The sequence below is a fragment of the Hyla sarda genome, chromosome 1 (genome assembly GCF_029499605.1).
Source record: "Hyla sarda isolate aHylSar1 chromosome 1, aHylSar1.hap1, whole genome shotgun sequence".
NCBI lineage: Eukaryota > Metazoa > Chordata > Amphibia > Anura > Hylidae > Hyla > Hyla sarda.
Window position 1 is genome coordinate 590835385 of NC_079189.1, and position 26559 is coordinate 590861943.

The following is a 26559-nucleotide window of genomic DNA, read 5'->3' on the forward strand; positions in this document are numbered from 1 at the left end:
GTCGTTGCCAGAGATTCACAATCCCTCAGAAGTCAATGACTGTTCTCCCCTACCTCTTGGTGCCATACCATGTCTGTCGTGCCCTCGACCAAATTCCAGCAACCTCCCCCACTACAGTGAATGGCACTGGCCGAATGCCCTTGCAAGGGCATTTGCATTCCTGAGGGACGCTACGGACGCTTTGGCAGTTCCTCTTCTGTCATTCCCCTGGTCACCCATCTAGGGGGTGTCCTTGGCATGGGCATACTATCTTTCCCTCCTCCACAGGCTGCCGCATCCGCGGCTAGTGCTCCAGCTCCCCACATCCAGTGCGAGGTCTCCATGGAAGTGTCCCTGCGTGGCAGGGATTGGACCTGAAATCAATATGCCAGACAGTAGTCTCGCCTGTCACTCATCTCACAGATGCCGCATCCGCGGCTGGATTCCGGTACCCCACTTCTGGCACGAGGTGTCCGATGGAGTGACCTGTTGTATACTATGGACCCATACCAGTAAGCCAGACAGTGGTCTGCGTGGGTTCCTCCGCCGCCTGTCACTTATCATGCTGCTGATGGATCTGCGACTGGCGTTCCGGTTCACCTCTTCTGTGCGAGGGGTCCGAAGAAGTGCCCCAACGTGTCCTATGGACCCTATGGGTGGCGGGGATACAATCCACGGCTACTCAGCCTCCTCCAATCTCCCAGGGTGGCGGGGATGCTATCCATGGCTTAGGCCTCACCTCCCTCCCACATGCGACAGAGGGGCACAGTGTTCACATATCTGGTTGTCGCCCCCTTTTTGCCAGTTCCTGGAGGTGTACTCGTTTAGCAGACCGTTGTCTGCACGGTTCGGCCGCTGTCGGTCTCCCATCTCAGGCCTGCCGCGGGCATGGCCATGTTTTCCATACCTCTCTGTAGGTGTGAGGAATCTGGATGAGGGTCACTGCAGTAACACAGGACTGATGCCAGTCAGCCAGACTTTCCTCTGCTGGGTCTCCTACACCGCCGGGTTGCCCGTTCAATCAGCCGCACTACAGTATTCTTGTGGGAAGGTTTGGTGGAGGGATCCCGTACGTTCAGGAATCTTTTACCAGTAATCCAGACGGCTGTCTGCATGGTTTACTACTACGTCTGCGGATAGGGGATAAGTGTCTAACACTGCAGTACTCCTTTAATCTTGAATTTCTGCTGTAGAATTTACCGCCGTGGTAATCCCGCAGTTTGAACACCGCAGCAGCTTTTCGTTAAATACAGGACAGAAAATCGGCAGTGTGGACAGGCCCTTGGGGTACGTAATTCGGAAAATCCGCAAGTTGATGATGTTGCTACCTGTTGACTTCAGTGGAAATTTTACTTGTGGAATTTCGCTACGGATTACGTATGTGTGAATGTACCCTTAATGGGGTTATACAGTTATTAAAAGATATTCCCCATTCAGAGGATTAGACACTGTTTCCCAACCAAGGTGCCTCCTGCTGTTGCAAAACTACAACGCACAGCATGCCCAACTCACAGCATGCATACTGGGAGTTGTAGTTTTGCAACAGCTGGAGGCACCCTGGTTGGGAAACACTGGGCTAAGGGGATATCTTGGAGCAGTGTTTCCCAACCAGGGTGCCTCCAGATGTTGCAAAACTACAACTCCCAGCATGCCTGGACAGCCGTTGGCTGTCCAGGCATGCTGGGAGTTGTAGTTTTGCAACATCTGGAGGCACCCTGGTTGGGAAACACGGTCTTAGGGGATGCCACTTGTTTCATTCAGCCATTTTTCTCACCAGTCTTTGGCCCAGACTCTGGTTCGTAATGATGGAGAAATATGTTCTGCATTGAGCCTTAGCGGCAGCTTGAAGTGTTATTCAAATAAACTGTCCTTCAAATGTTGACTTAAGAAGAGTGCGGATTGTAAATGTTACAAAACCCCCGTCCTGTAATAAATTGTGAGTGACTTTTGGCAAAAAGTGTAAAAACAAAACAAAACCAAAGCGTGTGAATTAGCAGAAGGAGCGAAAGATCGCTTTGTCCTGTCACTGATTCTCTTTTTGCTTTTCTCCATCTGATACTTTAAATTGTTGTAACCATTTACGACATTTAAAGGAGCACTGCAGTCGTAGACACTTATCCCCTATCTGTACGATAAGGGATAAGTGTCTAATCACAGGGGATCCGACCGCTGCGACCACCTGCCATCTCCCGTACGGGGACCCGGCATTGCCGCAGCTAATGCGCGTGTCATCTATCTCACTGAGGTCGACGGTACGCCCCTTTCATACAGCTCTATGGGAGAGACGGGAATGCACAAACGCTGCATCTCCCGTAGAGCTACATGAAGGGGGGGGGGGGGGTGTCATGCTGCTGCAGACACACCTCCTGCACTGGAGAGCTGCGGAAGAGTTGGCACCCCATACAGGAGATCGCGGGGGTCCCAGTGTTCTGATACAGCCGCGATCAGACACTTATACCCTATCCTGCGGATAGGAGGTAATTGTCTAGGGCTGCAGAACTCCTTTAAGTATAACTGTCGTACTAACCACTTGGGGTCGCAGGGCGTACAGGTACGCCGTGGGCGCCTGGGACTTGGTGCACCAGGACGTACATGTGCGTCCTGAGTCCCGTCGCAGCTATGAAGTGAGTGCTGGAGCTGCGCCCGTATTATAGACCATTGGTCCCGGCTGCTATCAGCAGCCAGGGACCCAGCGGTAATGGCGGCATTAGCGATTGTGCTGATGTCCCCCATCAACCCCACAGATGCCGTGATCAATATATGATCACGGCATATGCAGCGGTTCTGATGGCTGATCTGATTGACTGACTGCAGCACAACCACGGGGATCAGATCAGCCAAGTTGGCTGACGGAGATCTCCTCACCTGCCTCCAGCCGTCATCACTGGGTCTTCTTTTCTGGTCTGCCTTCTAGCAGACCAGAGGAGTAGATTGCAGATAACACTGATCAGTCCTCTGCAATCTAGAAAAAAGGTTGTTAATTAAAAAAAATAAGCCTTTCCCAGAATAAAAAAAAAACAAAAAAAAATAAACATTCTTGGTATTGCCGCATTAATGATCCCATACTGTGTGCGGCATAACCAAAAAAAATATATATCAAAGTGCGAAATGCTGATTTTGGGTCATGTCACATCCCAGAAAAAAAAAAAAAGGATAAAAAGTCATCAAAAAGTCACACGTACGCATGAAACCGATGAAAACTACAGATCACGGCGCCAAAAAGGTGCCCTCGTATAGCTCTTTATACAGAGAAATTGAAAAGTTTATAGGGGTAAGAATAGGGCGATATTAAACATACTAATTTTGTTAAAAACAAAGTTTGAGTTTTCTTTTAGAAAAGCGTGTGAAGGTGGGTGTCCTAGTCGTATCGACCCACAGGAAAGAGAACATGTCAGTTTTACCATAAAGTGTAAAAACAAAAACAAAAAAAATAATGTTGCAAAATTGCTTGTTTCTTATCAATTTCCCACCATAAATAATAATAATTTTTGGGTAAAAAAAAAAAAAAAAAAAAAAAAACCTAATGTTGCAAAATTGCTTGTTTCTTATCAATTTCCCACCATAAATAATAATAATTTTTGGGTAAAAAAAAAAAAAAAATAAAAAAACTAATGTTGCAAAATTGCTTGTTTCTTATCAATTTACCACCATAAATAATAATTTTTGGGATGCTCCGTAGATTTTATGGTAAAATAAAAGATGTCATTACAAAAAACAATTGGTGACGCAAAAAACAAGCCCTCAAATAAATAAAATGATGGCTCTTAGGTGAGAAGGAAAAATCGAAAATGCCAAAATGAAAATTTCCGGTGTCCTTAAGGGGTTAACCCCCTGATCATGGCATACAAATGGCGCTTGAGTGCCTCACAGTAAGTTGTCTGTGCCCGTCTCATTTATGTGCAGACTGTCCAAGTTCTATTGAAGGCCCCCCAGGGCTGTCTGTCCATGTTGCCGGTGGTGCCGTGCTCTAAGGCAGTGAATGGCGCGATGGCCGAAAACATTGCTGCACTAATTAACCAGGGGATTTGTAAGAATGTTCTTTGTTAACGAGTCTAATTCTTGTTCATCTGAGGAATTCGTTCATATGCAGAACAGATGGGGACATCTAACAGTGATACACAATGGTGGGATGTTTCAGCGACTTTCCCGTAATGACATGTTCAACCCCCAAAAATGCATCATAACCCTAGTCAGTGGCAGCCGCAAGGATTAATGGCTTAGCCTATGTTTGTCTTATAGATATTTGTATAAGGAGGTCGATATGACCCCTACAAAACATCCTGTGAGGACTTTTCCGGATGTTTATCCAGGATTGGTAAAACATAGCTGATTTCTTTTAGAAAAAGCTCCACTCCTGTGATCAGTTTGTGTGTGGTATTGCAGCTCCGTTCCATTGAAGTGAATGGAAGCTAGTTGAAATACCACACACAACCTGAGGACAAGTGTGGTGCTGTTTTGGGAAGAAAGCAGTTATGTTTTGTGGATCCTAGATAACTTATTATGGAGCTTCCATTTTCATGTTCGTGACGTCACGCCACGCCCATTCAGGTCTATGGGAGGGGGTGTGACCGCTACTTTGTAGCCGTCACGCCTCCTCCCATAGACATGAATGGAGAGGGCGTGGCTGCTGTAGTCGCCAGTCATCCTGCACGAAGCGGAGTTTGCTCCGTGCTTCGGATGACTGGGGTGCCGCAGCAGAGATCACGGGGGTCCCCAGCAGTGGGACCTCCGCAATTAGACATCTTATCCCCTATCCTTTTGGATCGGCGATAAGATGTTATCCTGCAGAGTACCCCTTTAAAGGGGTACTCCGGTGGAAATTTATTTATTTATTTATTTATTTTAAATCAACTGGTGCCAGAAAGTTTAAACAGATTTGTAAACTACTTCTGTTAAAAAAAAAAAAATCTTTATCCTTCCAGTACTTTTTAGCAGCTGTATGCGACAGAGGAAATTCTTTTCTTTTTTTAATTCCTTTTTTTGTCTTGTCCACAGTGCTCTCTGCTGACACCTGATGCCCGTATTAGGAATTGTCCAGAGTAGGAGAAAATCCCCAATGCAAACCTATGCTGCTCCTGACACGGACAGAGGTGTCCACAGAGAGCACTGTGGACAAGACCAAAAAATGAAAAAAAAAGCAAAGAATTTCCTCTGTAGCATACAGCTGCTAATAAGTACTGGAAGAACAAAGATTTTTTTAGTAGAAGTGATTTACATATCGGTTTAACTTTCTGGCATCAGTTTATTTAAAAAAAAAAAATAAATTCTGGAGTACCCCTTTAACTGGTCACCAGTACAGTAGCTGCAGGGAGAATGTATGCCCAGGGGAAGCTTTTTCTGGTAATAACATAACAGCCTATACTTAAAAATAATTTGTCAAGAGAAGAAATCATGCTAGAAACAACAAAGTCAGCTGACAAAATAGCGCCCCACAGGTTGTGCGTGGTATTGCAAGAGTCTGTGGTGCGCCATGATAGGACGGTGTTATCAATCAGCTCTGCAGTTATATAACAATGAAAACCATGCTTCCATATAACAGTACTCTCTGGGCTCTCACCTTGTTCATGGTTTGGTATTTACATTTTTTTTCAGATTTCTTCAAGAACTTGTATTGTGTGACGCATGATTTTGAGAACATGTCCTGTCGATGGGACACCCCGTACCCCGCTGATCAGAGCATCGCCTACGAAGTTTGTTCCAGGTAAGAATCAGAAACTCTTCTTATTGAGTGTTTTCTACCACATAGGAATATGAGGGGTTTACGCTACAATTATCAAAGGGGTGTTCTGGTATAAATAAAGTTTAATCTCTGTATAAATCAGCATTGTTTTCATTCTGTACTATTTCCAAGATATGTGTTTGCTGTAATGAATGAGAACACTCAAGATTAGATTGAGAGGCAGTAAAACTGTGTACATAGCTAGTCCTGCTCTCAGGAGAGGAGTATATACAATTGTATCCAGTCTAGACAATGCTCTGTGAGCTAAACATCCTGGACTCCAGACTGATACATTGTACATAGCCAGTCCTGCTCTCAGCTGAGAAGTGGGGACAATTGTATCCAGTCTAGACAATGCTCTGTGAGCTAAACAGCCTGGACTCCAGACTGATACATTGTACATAGCCAGTCCTGCTCTCAGCTGAGAAGTGGGGACAATTGTATCCAGTCTAGACAATGCTCTGTGAGCTAAACAGCCTGGACTCCAGACTGATACATTGTACATAACTAGTCCTGCTCTCAGCTGAGAAGTGGAGACAATTGTATCCAGTGTAGACAATGCTCTGTGAGCTAAACAGCCTGGACTCCAGACTGATACATTGTACACAGGTAGTCCTGCTCTCAGCTGAGAAGCAGAGACAATTGTATCCAGTCTAGACAATGCTTTGTGAGCTAAACATCCTGGACCCCAGACTGATACATTGTACATAGCTAGTCCTGCTCTCAGCTGAGAAGTGGAGACAATTGTATCCAGTCTAGGCAATGCTCTGTGAGCTAAACATCCTATACTCCAGACTGATACATTGTACATAGCTAGTCCTGCTCTCAGCTGAGAAGTGGGGACAATTGTATCCAGTCTAGACAATGCTCTGTGAGCTAAACATCCTGGACTCCAGACTGATACATTGTACATAGCTAGTCCTGCTCTCAGCTGAGAAGTGGAGACAATTGTATCCAGTCTAGACAATGCTCTGTGAGCTAAACAGCCTGGACTGCAGACTGATACATTGTACATAGCTAGTCCTGCTCTCAGCTGAGAAGTGGAGACAATTGTATCCAGTCTAGACAATGCTCTGTGAGCTAAACAGCCTGGACTCCAGACTGATACATTGTATATAGCTAGTCCTGCTCTCAGCTGAGAAGTGGAGACAATTGTATCCAGTCTAGACAATGCTCTGTCAGCTAAACATCCTGGACTCCAGACTGATACATTGTACATAGCTAATCCTGCTCTCAGCTGAGAAGTGGGGACAATTGTATCCAGTCTAGACAATGCTCTGTGAGCTAAACAGCCTGGACTCCAGACTGATACATTGTACATAGCTAGTCCTGCCCTCAGCTGAGAAGTGGAGACAATTGTGTCCAGTCTAGACAATGCTCTGTGAGCTAAACATCCTGGACCCCAGACTGATACATTGTACATAGCTAGTCCTGCCCTCAGCTGAGAAGTGGAGACAATTGTATCCAGTCTAGACAATGCTCTGTGAGCTAAACAGCCTGGACTCCAGACTGATACATTGTACATAGCTAGTCCTGCTCTCAGCTGAGAAGTGGAGACAATTGTATCCAGTCTAGACAATGCTCTGTGAGCTTACAGACAACCCCTCCTCCCCCAGATAAATCAGTGTTTTGCTGGCTTTCTTCATACAAGGCTTGATAAACATAAACTTGATGAAATCCCTGATCACTATCAGTCTGTCTGTATTTCAGGTCCTCGATAGCAACACAATGTTTCAGAACAACTGGAAACCAACTAAAGGTGGAGTTTCCGGTTTTCTCAGCGTCTGATATAAACATAGAGGCCAAAGACATTCCGGGGAACCCATCTATACAGTTCCAGAAGACCTCCTTAGATATTCGTAAGTTTCCTGCACAGTCATCATGAGCTGCTTCACTTGGCTGAATGTGGTTGGGCGTCTTTTTGAGGGGTCTGGACCCCTCAGGATGTCCCAGAAATGCTACTAATGTTTTTGACTCTTTTAAGACATATTTTGGCCTGCTTTTATTTATTTATTTATTTGTAATCACCGTGTTCCACTCATTACAGGTATGTTACAGCAGGGGGCACCCCGACAAGCATGTAACAACCCTAGTATGTATTTAGCAGTGGAAAGAACCTTAGCAATTATGCTACATTAGGAACAACCATAACAAGTATGAAGAAGGGGTACCATAATATGAATGTAGAAGCATGCGGCACCCTAACAAATATATAGCAGAAGGGGTGCCCTTACATGTATGTTCCAGTATGGGGTGCCATAACAAGCATCTGACAGTAGTAACAATTCTGCTACACTAGGGACAACCCTAACAAGTATGTAACAGGTGAGGGTGCCCTAACAAGTAACAGGAGAGGGTGCCCTAACAAGTAACAGGAGAGGGTGCCCTAACAAGTAACAGGAGAGGGTGCCCTAACAAGTATGTAACAGGAGAGGGGGCCCTAACAAGTATATGTAACAGGAGAGGGTGCCCTAACAAGTATGTAACAGGAGAGGGGGCCCTAACAAGTATATGTAACAGGAGAGGGTGCCCTAACAGGTATGTAACAGGAGAGAGTGCCCTAACAAGTATGTAACAGGAGAGGGTGCCCTAACAGGGCACCCTCTCCTGTTACATACCTGTTAGGGCACCCTCTCCTGTTACATACTTGTTAGGGCACTCTCTCCTGTTACATACCTGTTAGGGCACCCTCTCCTGTTACATACCTAACAGGTATGTAACTGGAGAGGGTGCCCTATACCAAGTATGTAACAGGAGAGAGTGCCCTAACAAGTATGTAACAGGAGAGGGTGCCCTATACCAAGTATGTAACAGGAGAGGGTGCCCTAACAGGTATGTAACAGGAGAGGGTGCCCTAACAGGTATGTAACAGGAGAGGGTGCCCTAACAGGTATGTAACAGGAGAGGGTGCCCTAACAGGTATGTAACAGGAGAGGGTGCCCTAACAGGTATGTAACAGAAGAGGGTGCCCTAACAGGTATGTAACAGGAGAGGGGGCCCTAACAGGTATGTAACAGGAGAGGGTGCCCTAACAGGTATGTAATAGGAGCGGGTGCCCTAACAAGTATGTAACAGGAGAGGGTGCCCTAACAAGTATGTAACAGGAGAGGGTGCCCTCACAGGTATGTAACAGGAGAGGGTGCCCTAACAAGTATGTAATAGGAGAGGGTGCCCTAACAAGTATGTAACAGGAGAGAGTGCCCTAACAAGTATGTAACAGGTGAGAGTGCCCTAACAAGTATGTAACAGGAGAGGGTGCCCTAACAAGTATGTAACAGGAGAGGGTGCCCTAACAAGTATGTAACAGGTGAGGGTGCCCTAACAAGTATGTAACAGGAGAGGGTGCCCTAACAAGTATGTAACAGGTGAGAGTGCCCTAACAAGTATGTAACAGGAGAGGGGGTCCTAACAAGTATGTAACAGGAGAGGGTGCCCTAACAAGTATGTAACAGGTGAGAGTGCCCTAACAAGTATGTAACAGGAGAGGGTGCCCTAACAAGTATGTAACAGGTGAGAGTGCCCTAACAAGTATGTAACAGGAGAGGGTGCCCTAACAAGTATGTAACAGGAGAGGGTGCCCTAACAAGTATGTAACAGGAGAGAGTGCCCTAACAAGTATGTAACAGGAGAGAGTGCCCTAACAAGTATGTAACAGGTGAGAGTGCCCTAACAAGTATGTAACAGGAGAGGGTGCAATATCAAGTATATAACAGGAGAGGGTGCCCTAACAAGTATGTAACAGGTGAGAGTGCCCTAACAAGTATGTAACAGGAGAGGGTGCCCTAACAAGTAACAGGAGAGGGTGCCCTAACAAGTATGTAACAGGAGAGGGTGCCCTAACAAGTATGTAACAGGAGTGGGTGCCCTAACAAGTATGTAACAGGAGTGGGTGCCCTAACAAGTATGTAACAGGAGTGGGTGCCCTAACAAGTATGTAACAGGAGAGGGTGCCCTAACAAGTATGTAACTGGAGAGGGTGCCCTAACAGGTATGTAACAGGAGAGGGGGCCCTAACAAGTATGTAACTGGAGAGGGTGCCCTATACCAAGTATGTAACAGGTGAGAGTGCCCTAACAGGTATGTAACAGGAGAGGGTGCCCTAACAAGTATGTAACTGGAGAGGGTGCCCTAACAGGTATGTAACAGGAGAGGGGGCCCTAACAAGTATGTAACTGGAGAGGGTGCCCTATACCAAGTATGTAACAGGAGAGAGTGCCCTAACAGGTATGTAACAGGAGAGGGTGCCCTAACAAGTATGTAACTGGAGAGGGTGCCCTATACCAAGTATGTAACAGGAGAGAGTGCCCTAACAGGTATGTAACAGGAGAGGGTGCCCTAACAAGTATGTAACTGGAGAGGGTGCCCTATACCAAGTATGTAACAGGAGAGAGTGCCCTAACAAGTATGTAACAGGAGAGGGGGCCCTAACAAGTATGTAACAGGAGAGGGTGCCCTAACAAGTATGTAACAGGAGAGGGTGCCCTATACCAAGTATGTAACAGGAGAGGGGGCCCTAACAAGTATGTAACAGTGGAAGCGAAATGATCCATTATGTAACACTAGGGAACAAACCTAAAAAATGTATGTATCACCAAGGGGCACCCTAACCAGTGTGGAACAGCAGGAGGCACCTTATACCAAGTACTCTATATAGCAGGGGGGGGGTCATACTGACAAGTATTTAGCGGCGGGGGGTTTAAAGTTATATAAGGGCGTATTTACACTACAGAATCTCCGCCCAGATATATTCTAGATGGAGATTCTGCCTGTAGTGGGCGCCGGCAAAGCAAGCTGGCACTAGGACTGCACCATCTCACTAGATGGCAATGCATTTCAGAGCGGATTGTGCCAATGGTCTGGAATTTCAGCTACAGAATGTCCGGCGTGGTAATTCGCTAGCGTGAATGGTGCAGCAGAATCCCATTGAGAATAATGGGAGGCTCCTGCACCGTATTTTTCCGAGCGGAAAATAAGTAGTGTGTATAGGCCCTAACAGCAAAAAATGGGGCTACTGACAAGTATGTAACAGCTGGGGGCGCCCTCACAAGTATATAACAACAACATCTAGACATGGGACCATTTCTTAAAATTGCGCTGTTCATGCCTCATCATAGCACAATAGCTGAAAGACCCCAATGAATATAAATGGAGAGCGAGTGCGGCTGTGCGGTCGCCTGTTAGATGTACTCAGTGTACGATGTGGTGAGGGGCTGTTTCTTAGACCCCCCCCCCCCCCCCATAGCGCTCTTGGTCGGGCCTTCTCCGGTCTGTAATCTGCGTTCTTGGCGATTCCTCGTAAACATGTTGAGTCATCTCTTGTCCAGCAGTGAATGGGTTAACCCTCCTTCCTGTTGCATCCGGAGCCTGTTCTGCCGATTAGTAGGGTTTTCCTGTCCGTGATTTCATTAGCGAGATGGACATGACGGACGATCGTTTTCTTTGGCGCGTGTTACGTTCCTGGAGTCTGTACTAAGTGTTTGTATCCGTCTCTTGCAGCTTACGTTCCGTACCCGCCGGAGATTAACTCCTTGGTTGCCGACTATCAGTCTGACCTGCTGTCTGTGGAGTGGACGGTGAACTCCACCTCCATGCTGGATGGGGTGAAGGTGACCTGTGAGATGAATGTGCTGCGCGGAGAAGACATACTGGCGAAAAATGTACGTTCGCACGTGGGAAAAGCTGTATATAAATATTACGGATATACGTGCTTTATAATGCAGTGTTTCCCCATCAGTGTGCCTCCAGCTGTTGAAAAACTACAACTCCTAATATGCCCGGACAGCTGGAGGCACACTGGTCGGGAAACACTAAACAAAAGAAGGTGGAAAAGAGGAAAAGTTGCCCAGTTGCCCATAGCAACCAATCAGATCGCTTCTTTCATTTTGCAGAGGCCCTGTTGAAAATGAAAGAAGCGATCTGATTGGTTGCTATGGGCAACTGGGCAACTTTTCCTCTGAACAGGTTTTGATAAATCTCCCCAAAGTGTTATAGAGAATTATATAGCGACATTTCAGCGTCACGGATGGCTAGTGCAACGTCCATGCGGTGATACACGGCCCGTGCCACTCAGTGTACAGTGATCCCTCAACTTACAATGGCCTCAACATACAATAGTTTCAACATACAATGGTCTTTTCTGGACCATCATAACTTGAAACCAGACTCAACATACAATGTACAGACAGTCCTGATCTGTGAAATGTGTCACAACTGGAGGAACGGACCAATCAGAATGGGCATTTTACTGGTAAATCACCTCTATTACTGAAGCGTATGCACTGACTGGTGTCTGGTAGCGCCCCCTACAGTACAGGGAGGAACTACAAGTTCTGTGCTACTCCTTACCTGTGCCAGGGTTAGCTGCTCCTTTGGACACCAAGTAAGGGCGGCTCCATTTGGGACACTGGGTGTACTGTATAGGACCCTGAAGAAGCTCCTGTCCCCTACATAAAATATTGTTTCCCGACCAGGGTGCCTCCAGCTGTTGCAAAACTACAACTCCCAGCATGCCCGGACAGCCAACGGCTGTCCGGGCATGCTGGGAGTTGTAGTTTTGCAACAGCTGGATGCACCCTGGTTGGGAAACACTGACCTAGACAGTGATTACAGCTCCCAGCAGCTCTTTCTTACTTTTATATGTAAGGATTTGCTTTATCTATATTAGTTATCTACTTATTTTTGTTTAATCCTCACTTTTTCCTATTTTTGGATGACATTTTGGTGGCTTCAATTACCAGGTTTCCATAGAGTGATGGTCTCAACATACAATGGTTTCAACATACACTGGTCATCCTGGAACCAATGAATATTGTAACTTGAGGGACCACTGTATAGGCTTGCCCTTTAGTAAGATGGCGTCCTCTGCCATCTGCCCCATAGCTCAGTGTAATGCCGGCGGGGAGCTGATGACTGGCTTCCGCATCTGCGCGGTTTCTTTGTTTACACACAGGACTAATAAGCGCGGTCTTCATAATTTGGCGAGTCCTACGCCGCTCCCGGTTTGTATATATAAATGACATATGCAAATCACTGCTGCACTTTTCACATAAGATTTACTACAGATCACTGTGATTTATCAAAGATCAGGAGGACTATTGAATATGTTTTCATGTATGTACCATGCACTGTATGTACTATATTGGGATTTTGTATATTACACCTATATTGTATATTACAAATGTTAACATTTTTATGCACTTAAAGGGGTACTCCGCCCCTGGCATCTTATCCCCTAGCCAAAGGATAGGGGATAAGATGTTGAATTGCCGCGGTCCCACTGCTGGGGACCCCGGGAATCGCCGCTGCGGCACCCCGCTATCATTACTGCACACAGCGAGTTCGCTCTGTGCGTAATGACGGGCGATACAGGGGCCAGAGCAGCATGATGTCACGGCTCCGCCCCTCATGACATCACGGCCCATCCCCTTAATGAAAGTCTATGGCAGGGGGCGTGACGACCGCCACGCTCCCTTCCCATAGACTTGTATTGACGGGGGCGGGCCGTGACGTCACGAGGGGCGGAGCCGTGACGTGACGATGCTCCGGCCCCTGTATTGCCCGTCATTATGTGCAGAGCGATCTCGCTGTGTGCAGTAATGATAGCGGGGTGCGGCATTAGCGATCCCCGGGGTCCCCAGCAGCGGGACCGTGGCGATCTAACATCTTATCCCCTATCCTTTGGTTAGGGGATAAGATGTCTAGGGGCGGAGTACCCCTTTAAGGGGGTACTCGGATGGAAAACATTTTTTTTTTTTTTATCAACTGGTGCTAGAAAGTTAAACAGATTTGTAAATTACTTCTATTAAAAAATATTTACCCTTCCTGTACTTTTTAGCAGCTGTATGCTACAGAGGAAATAATTTTCTTTTTTAATTTCTTTTTTGTCTTGACCACAGTGCTCTCTGCTGACACCTGATGCCCGTATCAGGAACTGTACAGAGCAGGAGAAAATCCCCAATGCAAACCTATGCTGCTCTGGACAGTTCCTAACACAGACAGAGGTGTCAGTAGAGAGCACTGTGGACAAGACAAAAAAGAAATTCAAAAAGAAAAGAATTTCCTCTGTAGCATACAGCTGCTAAAAAGTACTGGAAGGGTAAAGATTTTTTAATAGAAGTCATTTACAAATCTGTTTAACTTTCTGGCACCAGTTGATTTAAGAAAAAAAATATGTCACCGGAGTACCCCTTTAATTCTGGAACCACACCTCTGTTAATTGACTTCCTTACTTAAACGGGTACTGCCCCAGCGTTCGGACCATTTTGTTCAGAGTGCGGGCTGCGGGGGTCGTGATGTTACAGCCGCGCCCCTTGTGACATCACGCCATGTCCCCTCAATGCAAGTCTATGGGAGGGGGCGTGGCACGTCCCCTGCCATAGACTTGTATTGAGGGGGCGTGTCGTGATGTCACGTCCACCACAGCCTGCACCCAGCGTTCTGAACAAAATGGTCCGAACTAGGGATGTCCCAATACCAATACTACCAATATCGGTATTGGGACCAATACTGGACATTTGCACGAGTACTTGTACTCCTGTAAATGTCCCCGATACCTAATTCGATACCTGCCAGTGGGACTCCCGCCGGCAGGTATCACAGAGGTGCGGTAAGCCGCCTGCACTCTCCGCAACTCCCCTGTGCCCACTCCTGAGCTATGCAGCACTTTCTGCAGCTGAGCGCGCGTTATAGCCAGGACCCGCATTAACCTTTTAGACGCTGCGATCAAAGTTGATCACAGCATCTAAAAGTCCTTAGATTAACTGCCGGTTAGCTCAGGGATGCTGATCGGGATCACCACAGTGAAATCACGGTGTCCTGATCAGCTGAGAGGACGGCCTGAAGACCCATACTGTACGCCGTCCGATCGTCGCTCCTTTACTGCAGCCATCCATGGCAGGCAGTAGTAAATGAGCGCTGATAACACTGATCAATGCTATGCCATAGCATATCTACAGATTGCAAGTAATAGTCCCCTATGGGGACTAAAAAAGTTGTGAAAAAATTGTGTAATAAATAAGAACTATAAATGTGAATTAATCCCTTCCCTAATATAAATTCACCCCCATTTTCAAAAAGTTTAAATAAAAAAAAAAAAAAAAAAAAAAAAATATATATATATATATATATATATATATATATATATATATATATATATTTTTTTTTTTTTTTTAAATATATATATATATATATATATATATATATATAGATATAATATAAATATAAAAAAGCCTTTTCTCTTATAAAAACTGAAAAAAATTAAATAAAATGTTCGCATTAAAGAGAGAAATAAATAAAAAAAACTCTGTCACGTGACATTGAAAAAAGTATCAGTAATTGGTATCAGCAAGTACGGTACTTAAAAATAATATCGGTACTCGTACTTGGTCTTTAAAAAATGGTATTGGGACATCCCTAGTCCTAACGCTGGAGCAGTGGAGTACCCCTTTAAAGAGCATTGTACCGCTGTAGATGAAGCGTCACATATTCTTGTATTGGATGGGTAAGTAAACACTTTATTTCACTACTAATCTACTGGAGTACCGTCCGCCAGCTTCTTTTGTTTCGATTTCTGTGTCCGTGGTCGGGCCTTGAGGACTGAGCACCCTGGGACTTTTAGTCCGTCTTCACAGTGCACCAGTCGCCATTCTTTCATATATGGGTTGGGAAACACTGTTATAGTGTGTATCAATAGGGAGAAAGCTGGGAAGTTTTAGATTCCTCCCTCCCCCACAAGGTTTTGTTTTTATTAAAGGGGTTATCCCACAAAGCAAAGCTGGTAAAATATGATGAATATATATTTATATATATATATATATATATATATATGTATATGTATATATATATATTTATTATAGCTAGATATATCTTCTATGCTATCTAATGTCACATGTTAATGAGCTGCTTTACAAATTCCTCTTTCCAAACATTGCTGAGCGCTGAACAATTTTCAGAAATCCCATAGAGCAGTGGTCTTCAACCTGCGGCCCTCCAGATGTTGCAAAACTACAACTCCCAGCATGCCCGGACAGCCGTTGGCTGTCCGGGCATGCTGGGAGTTGTAGTTTTGCAACATCTGGAGGTCCGCAGGTTGGAGACCACTGCCATAGAGGATAAATGGAGTGGGGGCCAAGCACATGAGCATTGGCTTTGGCTTTTAATCTTGCACCTTAGTTTTATTTTTCAGCTCACTTTCTTTTCTCTATGTAGGAGACTTTAGTAGAATATTGGTATGCTAAGGCCGGGATGTTTCACTGGAATTGGACCTCGGACTTCCCTTTAAATTGCTCAACACATTCAGTGAGGGTCCGGTGCTTCGTCCATGAAGAGTACTACGATGGTGAAAAAAGGCTGAGCGACTGGAGCGCCACCAAAACAATCAACGGTAATGATCTACATGGAGGGATGTGCATTGACTCTCTTAGATCAGTGTACGCAAAACTGTGGTTCACCAGCAATTGCAAAACTATACTTACCATGCCCTGGGAGTGGTAGTTTTGCAACAGCTGGAGAGCAAACGGTTGAAGAACATAGGCTTAAAGGGGTTGTAACATAGTAACATATTTGAAAAAAGACCAGAGTCCATCAAGTTCAACATCTATCCCTAATGAGTCCCTACTGAGTTGATCGAGAGGAAGGCAAAAAACCCTCATACTCGAGTTAAAAATTCCTTCCCGACTCCAGATATGGCATCAGAATAAATCCCTGGATCAACGTTCTGTCCCTATAAATCTAGGATACATAACCAGCAATGTTGTTATTCTCCAAAAATGCATCCAGACCCTTTTACCGAGTTCACCATGACCACCTCCTCACGCAGAGAATTCCACAGTCTCACTGCTCTTACAGTAAAGAACCCCCGTCTGTGCTGGTGTAGAAACCTTCTTTCCTCTAGACGTAGAGGATGCCCCCTTGTTATAGATACAGTCCTGGGTATAAATAGATCATGGGAGAGATCTCTGTACTGTCCCCTGATATATTTATACATAGTTATTAGGTCGCCCCTAAGCCTTCTTTTTTTCTAAATAACCCCAATTCTGATAATCTTTCTGGGTACTGTAGTCCTCCCATTCTCTGTATTACCCTGGTTGCCCTTCTTTGAACCCTCTCAAGCTCCACTATATCTTTCTTGTACACTGGTGCCCAGTACTGTACACAGTATTCTATGTGTGGTCTGACTAGTGATTTGTACAGCGGTAGAATTATTTCCTTGTCATGGGCATCTATGCCCCTATTGATGCCCCCCATGATTTTATTTGCCTTGGCAGCAGATGCCCGACACTGGTCACTACAGTTAAATTTACTGTTAACTAAGACTCCTAAGTCCTTTTCCACGTCAGTCGTCCCAAGTGTTCTCCCATTTAATACATAATCCCAGCCCGGATTTTTCTTCCCCATGTGCATTACCTTACATTTATCAGTGTTGAACCTCATCTGCCACTTCCCAGCCCAAACATCCAACCTATCCAGATCCATTTGTAACAGTTCACTGCCCTCTATTGTGTTATCCACTATAAACAGTGCACTGTCCTCTAGTGTTTACTGCTTTACAGAGTTTAGTATCATCTGCAAATATTGCTACTTTACTATTCAACCCCTCTACAAGGTCATTAATGAATATATTAAATAGAACAGGACCCAAGACTGACCCCTGTGGTACCCCACTAGTAACAGTCACCCAATCAGAATAAATACCTTGTCTTGCGAAAACTAACTTATCCCCTATTTACAGGATAAAGGGGTAAGTAGCTGATTGTGGGGGCTCCAACCAGTGGAACCCCCCAGCCCCAAATCCCCCCCCCCCCCCCCCGCGATTTCCTCAACAGTACTTCAGCTCTCAGTGGGGAGCGCGTACAGTAGATGACACATGCTCCATTAATGTCTATAGAAGCACTGTAGATGGCCAAGTGCTGTACTTTGCTCTCTCTTCAGGGCTTCCATAGAATTTAATGGAGTATGTGTCATTGGGAGCCAGGGTCCCATTCTGGACATCGCGGGGGGTCTCAGCGGTTGGACCCCCCCCCCCGCGATAAGTTACTTATCTCTAATCCTGTGGATAGGGGGTCGGTTACATTTTGCTGAAAACCCCTTTAAAATGCTGTTGTAGTATAGCAACAGCTGGTGAACCTCAAGTTAGGGAGCACTGACCTAAATCGATGTGACACCCATGGAGCCTTACAGAAAAACAGATGTATAAAGAGAATGTGAAATGATAAAACTTGCAGATTTGACCGGATTTAGTGGTAACCTCTCCCTGTCCTCTCTATTTGTTGCAGGAAGCAGGGGTGAAGTGAGTTTTTTTCCTGAAGATATAGTAGTCGCCGTCGGCTCAGACGTGAACTTCTGCTGTAATGTAGATAGCCAAAGTAAAATCCAATCTATTCATTTCAAGTCCAATCTGTTACCACTTATCCCACTGGGGAACAGCAGCAGCGGGATCCGGTTACACAATCTCCAGCAGTCCGACTCCAGCGGAGACAATATCTTCTGCTCCACCCATGAGGAGCCGTATGTCACCGGAACTGTTGTGTTTGTGGGATGTAAGTGAGCCTTTCTTTGTATGGTGCTTAAGATTCATTGATCCATTATATAGAAGATTTTCCAATACAACCTACCACTAGACTGTACCGGTAAGTCAGTCATGGCAGCCACAGAGTCCTAATACAGACCTCGGGCTGCCATGACACCTGCCCTGAACAGTCAATGACACATGTTAAGTACTGTTTAAATGAGTAGTGCAGTATCAATAAAAACGTATTCCCCCCCCCCCCCCCCCCCCCTTCCCCTTGTGATCCCCCCCCCCCCCCCCCCACTTGTGATCTCCCGGCACCTCGGCTCTCTGCATGAATGCAGTATGTTGACCACGGCACAAATCTGTGGCTGACACGCCCCTCCATGCATCTCTGAGAGAGCTGCAAATAAAGCGTTCCTGGGGGTACATGCTTGTGCTCCATTGTGACTTAAAGGAGTACTCCAGCGAAAGTAAAGGGAAAATGTTCACCCATTCACCCGCACTATAACCCGATACACCGAGTTATAGTGCGGGTGAACAGGAGACCGATGCCGGGTCTTGGACTGCAATACCTACCTGCAGTCCGGAGACCCACTACTCTGAAGGTCCCGCTCTTCCAGTGCTGACTTGCGCTTTGAGGCGGGCCCGCCGGCTGGATTTAAATATTCATAAGCGCCGGTCACGTGAGCGCTTAGTAGGCACGAGTGCTCACATGACCAGCACTTAGGAAAATTTAAATCCAGCCGGCGGGCCCGCCTCAAAGCTCAAGTCAGCACTGGAAGAGAGGGTATAGCAGTCCAAGACCCCGCATCGGTCTCCTGTTCACCCGCACTATGACCTGGTGTATCGGGTATAGTGCAGGTGAACGGGTGACCGTTTTCCTTTAACTTATCACCTATTCACAGGATAGGGGATAAGAAGCTGATCGCAGGTGGTCCGACCACTGGGAATCCCCCGTGATCTCTGGGACAGGACCCCTTCTCTCTCACTGAAGATCCTGTGGATAGGTGATAAGTTAATATTTGCTATAGTTCTTCTTTAAGGAGTTGTCGCTAGATTAAAAATTATTCCCATTAACGGGATAGAATATCACTAGCTGATCCCTTGAGGTCTGACTGCGGGGGGTCCCTACTGATCACAAGAATCCATGATCAGCCTCCACTCCATTCACTGTACGAGACTACTGGTATTATGTTGCCATATTTTGCATTGGAGTGGTAGTGACCCCTGCTGGATAATAGGAGTAGTACTGGTACAGTTTCTTGTGACATTAAAGGGTTTATCCAGGAAAAAACTTTTTAATATATCAACTGGTTCCAGAAAGTTAAAGGGGTATTCCAGGAAAAAACTTTTTTTTATATATATCAACTGGCTCCAGAAAATTAAACAGATTTGTAAATTACTTCTATTAAAAAGTCTTAATCCTGCCAATAATTATCAGCTGCTGAAGTTGAGTTGTTCTTTTCTGTCTGGCAACAGTGCTCTCTGCTGACATCTTTGCTTGTCACGGGAACTGCACAGATTAGAAGAGGTTTGCTATGGGGATTTTCTTCTACACTGGACAATGCCCGAGACAGACGTCATCAGAGAGAACTTAGACAGAAAAGAACAACTCAACTTCAGCAGCTCATAAGTACTGAAAGGATTAAGATTTTTTAATAGAAGTAATTTACAAATCTGTTTAATTTTCTGGAGCCAGTTGATATATATATATATATATAAAAAAAAGTTTTTTTCCTGGAATACCCCTTTAAACAGATTTGTAAATTACTTCTATAAAATATCTTTAATCCTTTCAGTACTTATGAGCTGCTGAAGTTGATTTGTTCTTTTCTGTCTAAGTGCTCTCTGATGACACCTGTCTCGGGAACTGTCCAGAGTAGAAGCAAATCCCCATAGCAAACCTCTTCTACTCTGTGCAGTTCCCGAGACGAGCAGAGATGTCAGCAGAGAGCACTGTTGCCAGGCAGAAAAGAACAACTCAACTTCAGCAGCTGATAATTATTGGAAGGATTAAGATTTTTTAATAGAAGTAATTTACAAATCTGTAAAAAAAAAAAAAAAAAAAAAAAAATTAAATATAATAATATAGGGCAGTGGTCTCCAAACTGTGGACTTAAAGCCGTTGCATAACTACAACTCCCAGTATGCCCGGACAGCCAACGGCTGTCCGGGCATACTGGGTGTTGTAGTTTTGCAACAGCTGCAGGTACTCCATCTGAAGACCTAGGATCTAGATAAAGATAAAACAATACAATGGTAAAAAAAAAAGGCTAAACAAGATGTAGTAATACTGAGTTCTTCTCTTGTAGATCCCCCAGACAAGCCCCAGGGTCTTAGCTGTGAAGCTCGGCACCTTAAGGTGATCAATTGTACCTGGAAAGCAGGTAGAGACACTGGACTGTACGGTGTGGACCGTGGGACAAAATACACTCTATATGAAAGGTAAAAGTAGAAGAATCGGCTCTTTTAAGGGAGTGCTCCGCCCACAGACATCTTACCCCTTTAAGTTATTTTTTGTACGAAGAATAAAGAAAAATCCTTGTTTGACATTCTCTTATAATAATGTGACCACCACAAAAAAAAAAAAAATTTAAAAATCCCTCCGTTCACATGTGACTGAAATAGCGACGCAGTGCAGAGTCCATCACACACATTAGATGCTGGGGGGCAACCGGTGTGCCCCATGGACTTGTAGTGGTGTCCATCTGGTTAATCTATGCTGTCCGCCATTGTGATGGGTGAAATAGCATTGTGTGCAGCAACAGGGGGCTCTAGTGCATATGTAACCATACAGTCTAAGGGTATGTTCACGCGGCGGAATATCCCAGCAGAATAAATTCCGCTTGTCAATTCCGTTGCAGCGGAGTTCACCTTGTTTTCAATGGGAATTCTGCAGCACCGTGGACACGGCGTCTTTTCCACGCGAGAACATGTTAATCTTTTCGGTGGAATCCGCTCTGAAATTCATTGCCGTCTATAGAGGTGGCGTGTGTCTGCTTGTGTTTCCGTGTGGACATTCCGCAAATATTCCGAGGCCTAAATCACCATTGATTCCTCCAAGACACGGGTGCGTTAGCAAAATCTCAAAATTGGCTGCCGACCGACGTATCCGTACTCTGATCTGCACAGGCTCTATTCAGTTCCATGACCCGAACGTAGTCACCTAGTGACTATATTCAGATCATTTTTTTGAGCGGTGATGAGTTTTGGCTGAGCCAAAAAAGCCATCCACGTTTTTTTTTTTTTTTTTTTTTTTTTTTTTGGCTGAGCCAAAACTGAGTTATACTTGCAAAAGACCCCGGAATGAAGTGCTAGATGACTACGTTGGGGTCATTGAGTTGAATGATGCCCCTATCGACTTGAACACAGATATGTGGCTGGGGAGCCCAAACTAGGGATAGACCGATATTGATTTTTTTTAGGGCCGATACCGATAATCTGTGACCTTTCTGGCCGATAGCCGATAACTTAAACCGATATTCCGGTATAAGTTATCGGCTATTTCTCCACCCCCCCGGCCCTGAAGAAGCCGCTGCAGATCATTGATTTAAAGTGGGCGCTTTAAATCAATGAACTGCAGCGGCTTTTGCTGGGCCAGAGACCTCCGCCGCCACCCGCTTCTCTCCCCCTGCCTGTCCGGGGGTCCTCCCAACCACCGCCGCTGACCCCAGACCCGCACCGCACGCCACTGACCCCTGACCCACACCGCACGCTGCCCCATTGCCGCCCCCACCGCCGCTGCCCCATTGCCGCCGCTGCCCCATTTCTGCCCCCACCGCCGCTGCCCCATTGCCGCCCCCATCCCTGGTTTTATAATTACCTGTTCCCGGGGTCCGGGGCCCGCGCTACTTCTGGCTCCCGTCCTGCGCTGTCACTGTGCGCACTGACGGTGACGTTGTGTGAGGATGTCACTCGTCATTGCGCTGCGCAGCACACAGCGTGACGCAGCAGGAGCAAGAAGTAGCGTGGGCCCCAGACCCCGGCAACAGGTAATTATAAAACCGGGGAAGGGGGAGGCAATGGGGTGGCGTGCGGTGGGGGCGGGGCATTATCGGATTATCGACAAGGTAATTGCCGATACCGATAACATCCAAAATTGTATATATCCCCCGATAATATCGGCCAAACCAATAATCGGTCGATCCCTAGCCCAAACGTGATATGAATCCAGCTTAGGAATGGCATATAGCAAGTAGTAGATGTGACTGTGGCCAATGGGTCGATGTATGGTGGCATTTATTTTTCCCATACTGTATCTTTTGGGGAAGGATTGTATTCTTTGATAATACAACTATTCATTAAAATTTCAGGTTCTCAGGGGTTAACACTACGTGTTTAGGATATAATGAAGACCAGGACGAATTCAACTGCAGCTACGATATAAAGAAGGAACAGGAACTTCACGAATTCCTGCTCCTGGCTAGAAATCCTTTAGGAACTTCAAATACTTCCCTGGCTATAAACGTCACTGAAAGAAGTAAGTGTGGGCTCTCACACTGAGAGACTCCTCCCCTTAAAGGGGTTATCCAGGGAAAAACTTTTTTTTATATATCAACTGGCTCCAGGAAATTAAACAGATTTGTAAATTACTTCTATTAAAAAAATCTTAATCCTTTCAGTACTTATGAGCTGCTGAAGTTGAGTTGTTCTTTCCTGTTTAAGTGCTCTCTGATGACACCTGTCTCGGGAACTGTCCAGAGTAAAGGTAAATCTTCATAGCAAACCTCTTCTACTCTGTGCAGTTCCCGAGACAAGCAGAGATGTCAGCAGAGAGCACTGTTGCCAGACAGAAAAGAACAACTCAACTTCAGCTGCTGATAATTATTGGAAGGATTAAGATTTTTTAATAGAAGTAATTTACAAATCTGGTTAACTTTCTGTAGCCAGGTGATATAAAAAAAAAAATGTTTTTTCCTGGAATACCCCTTTAATGTAACTACGGCAGAAGGACACGGTCTAACGGGTGTAATATGGACAATGGAATGCGACTTTATTAAAAAATGTCATATTACTTAAAGGGGTTCTCCGATGCTTACACATCTTATCCCCTATCCAAAGGATAGGGGATAAGATGCCTGATGGCGGGAGTCCCACAGCTGGGGACGCCCGGGATCATGCACGTGGCACCCCGTTTGTAATCAGTCCCTGGAGCGTGTTCGCTCCGGGTCTGATTATGGTCGACCGCAGGGCCTGTGGCGTGTGACGTTACGCCTCCGCCCCCGTGTGACGTCACGCCCCCTCCTGTAAGCTTGCATTGAGGGGCGGAGCATGTCGTCACACGGGGGCGGAGGCGTGACGTCACATGCCGCCGGCCCTGCGGACGACCGTAATCAGACTGATTACAAACGGGGTGCCACGTGCATGATCCCGGGCGTCCCCAGCTGCGGGACTCCTGCGATCAGGTATCTTATCCCCGATCCTTTGGATAGGGGATAAGATGTGTAAGCACTGGAGTACCCCTTTAAAAGGGTACTCCGGAAGAAACATTTTCTCAGTTCAGCTGGTGCCAGGAAGTTATACAGATTTTTAAATTATTTCTGTATAAAAATCTTAATCCTTCCAGTACTTATCAGCTGCTGTATGCTCCAGAGGAAGTGGTGTAGTTCTTTCCAGTCTGATCACAATGCTCTCTGCTGCCTCCTCTGTCCATGTCAGGAACTGACCGAAGCAGGAGAGTTTGCTGTAGTGATTTGCTTCTACTCTGGACAGTTCCTGGCACAGACAGAGGTGGCAGCAGAGCGCACTGTTGTCAGACTGGAAAGAAACTACACTACTATATATATATATATATATATATATATATATATATAATAGAAGTAATTGACAATTCTGTAGTTCATTTGAAAAGATTTTCTTTCTCTCCTTCGGAGTACCCCATAGATGTCCACAGCTCTTATGCAGACCTACGTGTGTCCATTTTATCAGGCTCCCTCCTACCTGTACCCTACTTCTTCCTGATATACGTTCATAAGGTTAGTAAGAAGTAGGGGGGAGATGAAACAGAGAGATGACTGCAGGATCTGACTACACAGGTTTGTTGTTGTCTGTTACTATGGAAACACACAGGTCTGCATAGGAGCTGGTAAAGACTTTAGAGGGTCTTCTTAACTGATGAGATATGTGCAGCCTAATGGGTTCACCATCTTCTGTAAATAAAGATATATTGTTATAGAAGTGCTAAAGTGTTTACCAAACAGGGTGCCTCCTGCTGTTGCAAAACTACGACTCCCAGCAGGCCCGGACAGCCTAAGGCTGCTGGAAGTTGTGGTTTTACAACAGCTGGAGGCACCCTGGTTGGAAAACACTGTGTAATAGATTGCAGAAAAAAAGAGAAAAAACAAATGTGTATGTATAATTTTTAATTTTTTTAATTTATTTTTTTGCAAGTTCATCCGTTGCCTATCGACAAATTTATTGTCCGTGAGAAAGGTCCTTATCAAGCTTACCTCGCTTGGTTTTTGCCTGGAAAATTTTCATCAATTAACCTAATATGTGAAGTTGAAATCAAGCCCGTCCATGGTGAGACGGAGACGGTAAGAACCGATTGTTACTCGTAGCCAGTGACCAGAAACACAGGCCCAGAGACATTACATCACTAGTCAGGTGTTCAGAGGGATCCTGTCTGCTTCAATGGGTGGAGCGGCTGCTGGGTGAGGGGGTTCATTCTGCAGGGAATTGTACTTTTGCAACATCTGGAGGCACCCTGGTCAGAAAACACTGGTCTATTGTTTACAGCAGAGCATGGAAGGCAACTCAGGTGTGCTTCAATGGGTGGGGTGGCTGATGTGTGGGAGGGAGAAAAATGACCTTCTGGGACTTGTAGTTGGTGGGTGGGAACTCCAACAGGAAATAGCCATAGAAATCAGCAGTGTTATGGTGGACTCACAACACAGCTATTTAGCTACAAAACAAGCACAGATCTTAAAGGGGTACTCCGCCCCTAGACATCTTATCCCCTATCCAAAGGATAGGGGATAAGATGTCAGATCGCCGCGGTCCCGCTGCTGGGGAGCCCCGGGATCACCGCTGCAGCACCCCGCTATCATTACTGCGCAGAGCGAGATCGCTCTGCATGTTATGACGGGCAATACAGGGGCTGGAGCATCATTACGTCACGGCTCCGCCCCTCGTGAAGTCACGGCCCGCCCCCGTCAATACAAGTCTATGAGAGGGGGCGTGGCGGTCGTCACGCCCCCTGCCATAGACTTGCATTAAGGGGACTAGCCGTGATGTCATGATGGGCGGAGCCATGACGTCACGCTGCTCCGTCCCCTGTATCGCCCGTCATTACGCACAGAGCGAACTTGCTCTGTGCAGAAATGACAGCGGGGTGCCGCAGCGGCGATCCCGGGGCTCCCCAGCAGCGGGACCGCGGCAATCTGACATCTTATCCCTTATCCTTTGGATAGGGGATAAGATGCCACGGGCGGAATACCCCTTTAAGCATGTCCATTACTGTCTGGCAGGTAAGCACTAAAATCAGCTTATGGTGGATAATCCCTTTAAGCTGTATCTGTATCCATCAGCAGTGTTCAGGTACCTTGTACTAATTGGTACTCCGATCATCTGATTGTATGTGAACTGTAGAGAGAAAGTTCACAGAGAAGACAGGATATTTCTGGGGTGATTCTTGTATGCACGTTGGTGCACCCATCCCATAACAAGCTCAGTGCTGTGGACTAGATAGGTGTCTCCCATTTCTGCTCCTGCCCCCTCTCACTGCAGCTGCATCCCCCTCCTCTGCACCGGTCTAGTATGTCCTGGTGAGATATATATATATATATGTGTGTGTGTGTGTGTGTTATTCCATGCATCCCCTACTCTCTCAGTAAAGTAATACTTCTGATATAACTGTATAAACCTTTCCCCTCTAAGATAACATTATCCTCTCTATAACACTATGTCCTCTCTATAACACTGTCCTCTTGTAGTAGTTTTCCTCCTTTACCATGTTGATCCCCTTTAGGTATATAAAAGTCTCTATCATATCCCCTCTGTCTCTTCTTTCTTCTATACATGTTAAGGTCCTTTAATCTTTCCTGATAATTTTTATCCTGTGACCCATGTACTAGTTTAGTATCTTCTCTGATCTCTCTCCAATGTATATACACTGCTCAAAAAAATTAAGTGAACACTTAAACAACACAATGTTACTCCAAGTCAATGATACTTCTGTGAAATCCCACTGTCCACTCAGGAAGCAACACTGATTGCCTATAATGTCCACCTGTTGTCTGTTCCATTTACACAACAGCATGTGAAATTGATGGTCAATTAGCAATACACCCCCAATAAAGGAGTGGTTCTGCAGGTGTTGACCACAGACCACTTCTTAGTTCCTATGCTTCCT

At 45.7% G+C, this 26559-nt stretch overlaps 1 protein-coding gene across 5 annotated transcripts in view; it reads left to right on the plus strand.

The window, feature by feature from the left end:
* The window catches only part of LIFR (LIF receptor subunit alpha), a 133356-nt gene that overhangs the window by 80383 nt on the left and 26414 nt on the right, over positions 1–26559 (plus strand). For 3 of the 5 annotated variants that reach the window (XM_056546174.1, XM_056546202.1, XM_056546180.1), the window contains exons 3-10: positions 5572–5680; positions 7409–7557; positions 11195–11355; positions 15905–16079; positions 17971–18234; positions 20519–20651; positions 22520–22686; positions 24597–24742. In XM_056546174.1, the coding sequence (XP_056402149.1) occupies positions 5572–5680; positions 7409–7557; positions 11195–11355; positions 15905–16079; positions 17971–18234; positions 20519–20651; positions 22520–22686; positions 24597–24742 (1304 nt within the window). Of the gene's footprint in view, positions 1–5571; positions 5681–7408; positions 7558–11194; positions 11356–11713; positions 11946–15904; positions 16080–17970; positions 18235–20518; positions 20652–22519; positions 22687–24596; positions 24743–26559 lie in introns of those variants that run through there. The other 2 variants (XM_056546191.1, XM_056546213.1) reach the window with 2 other exon arrangements.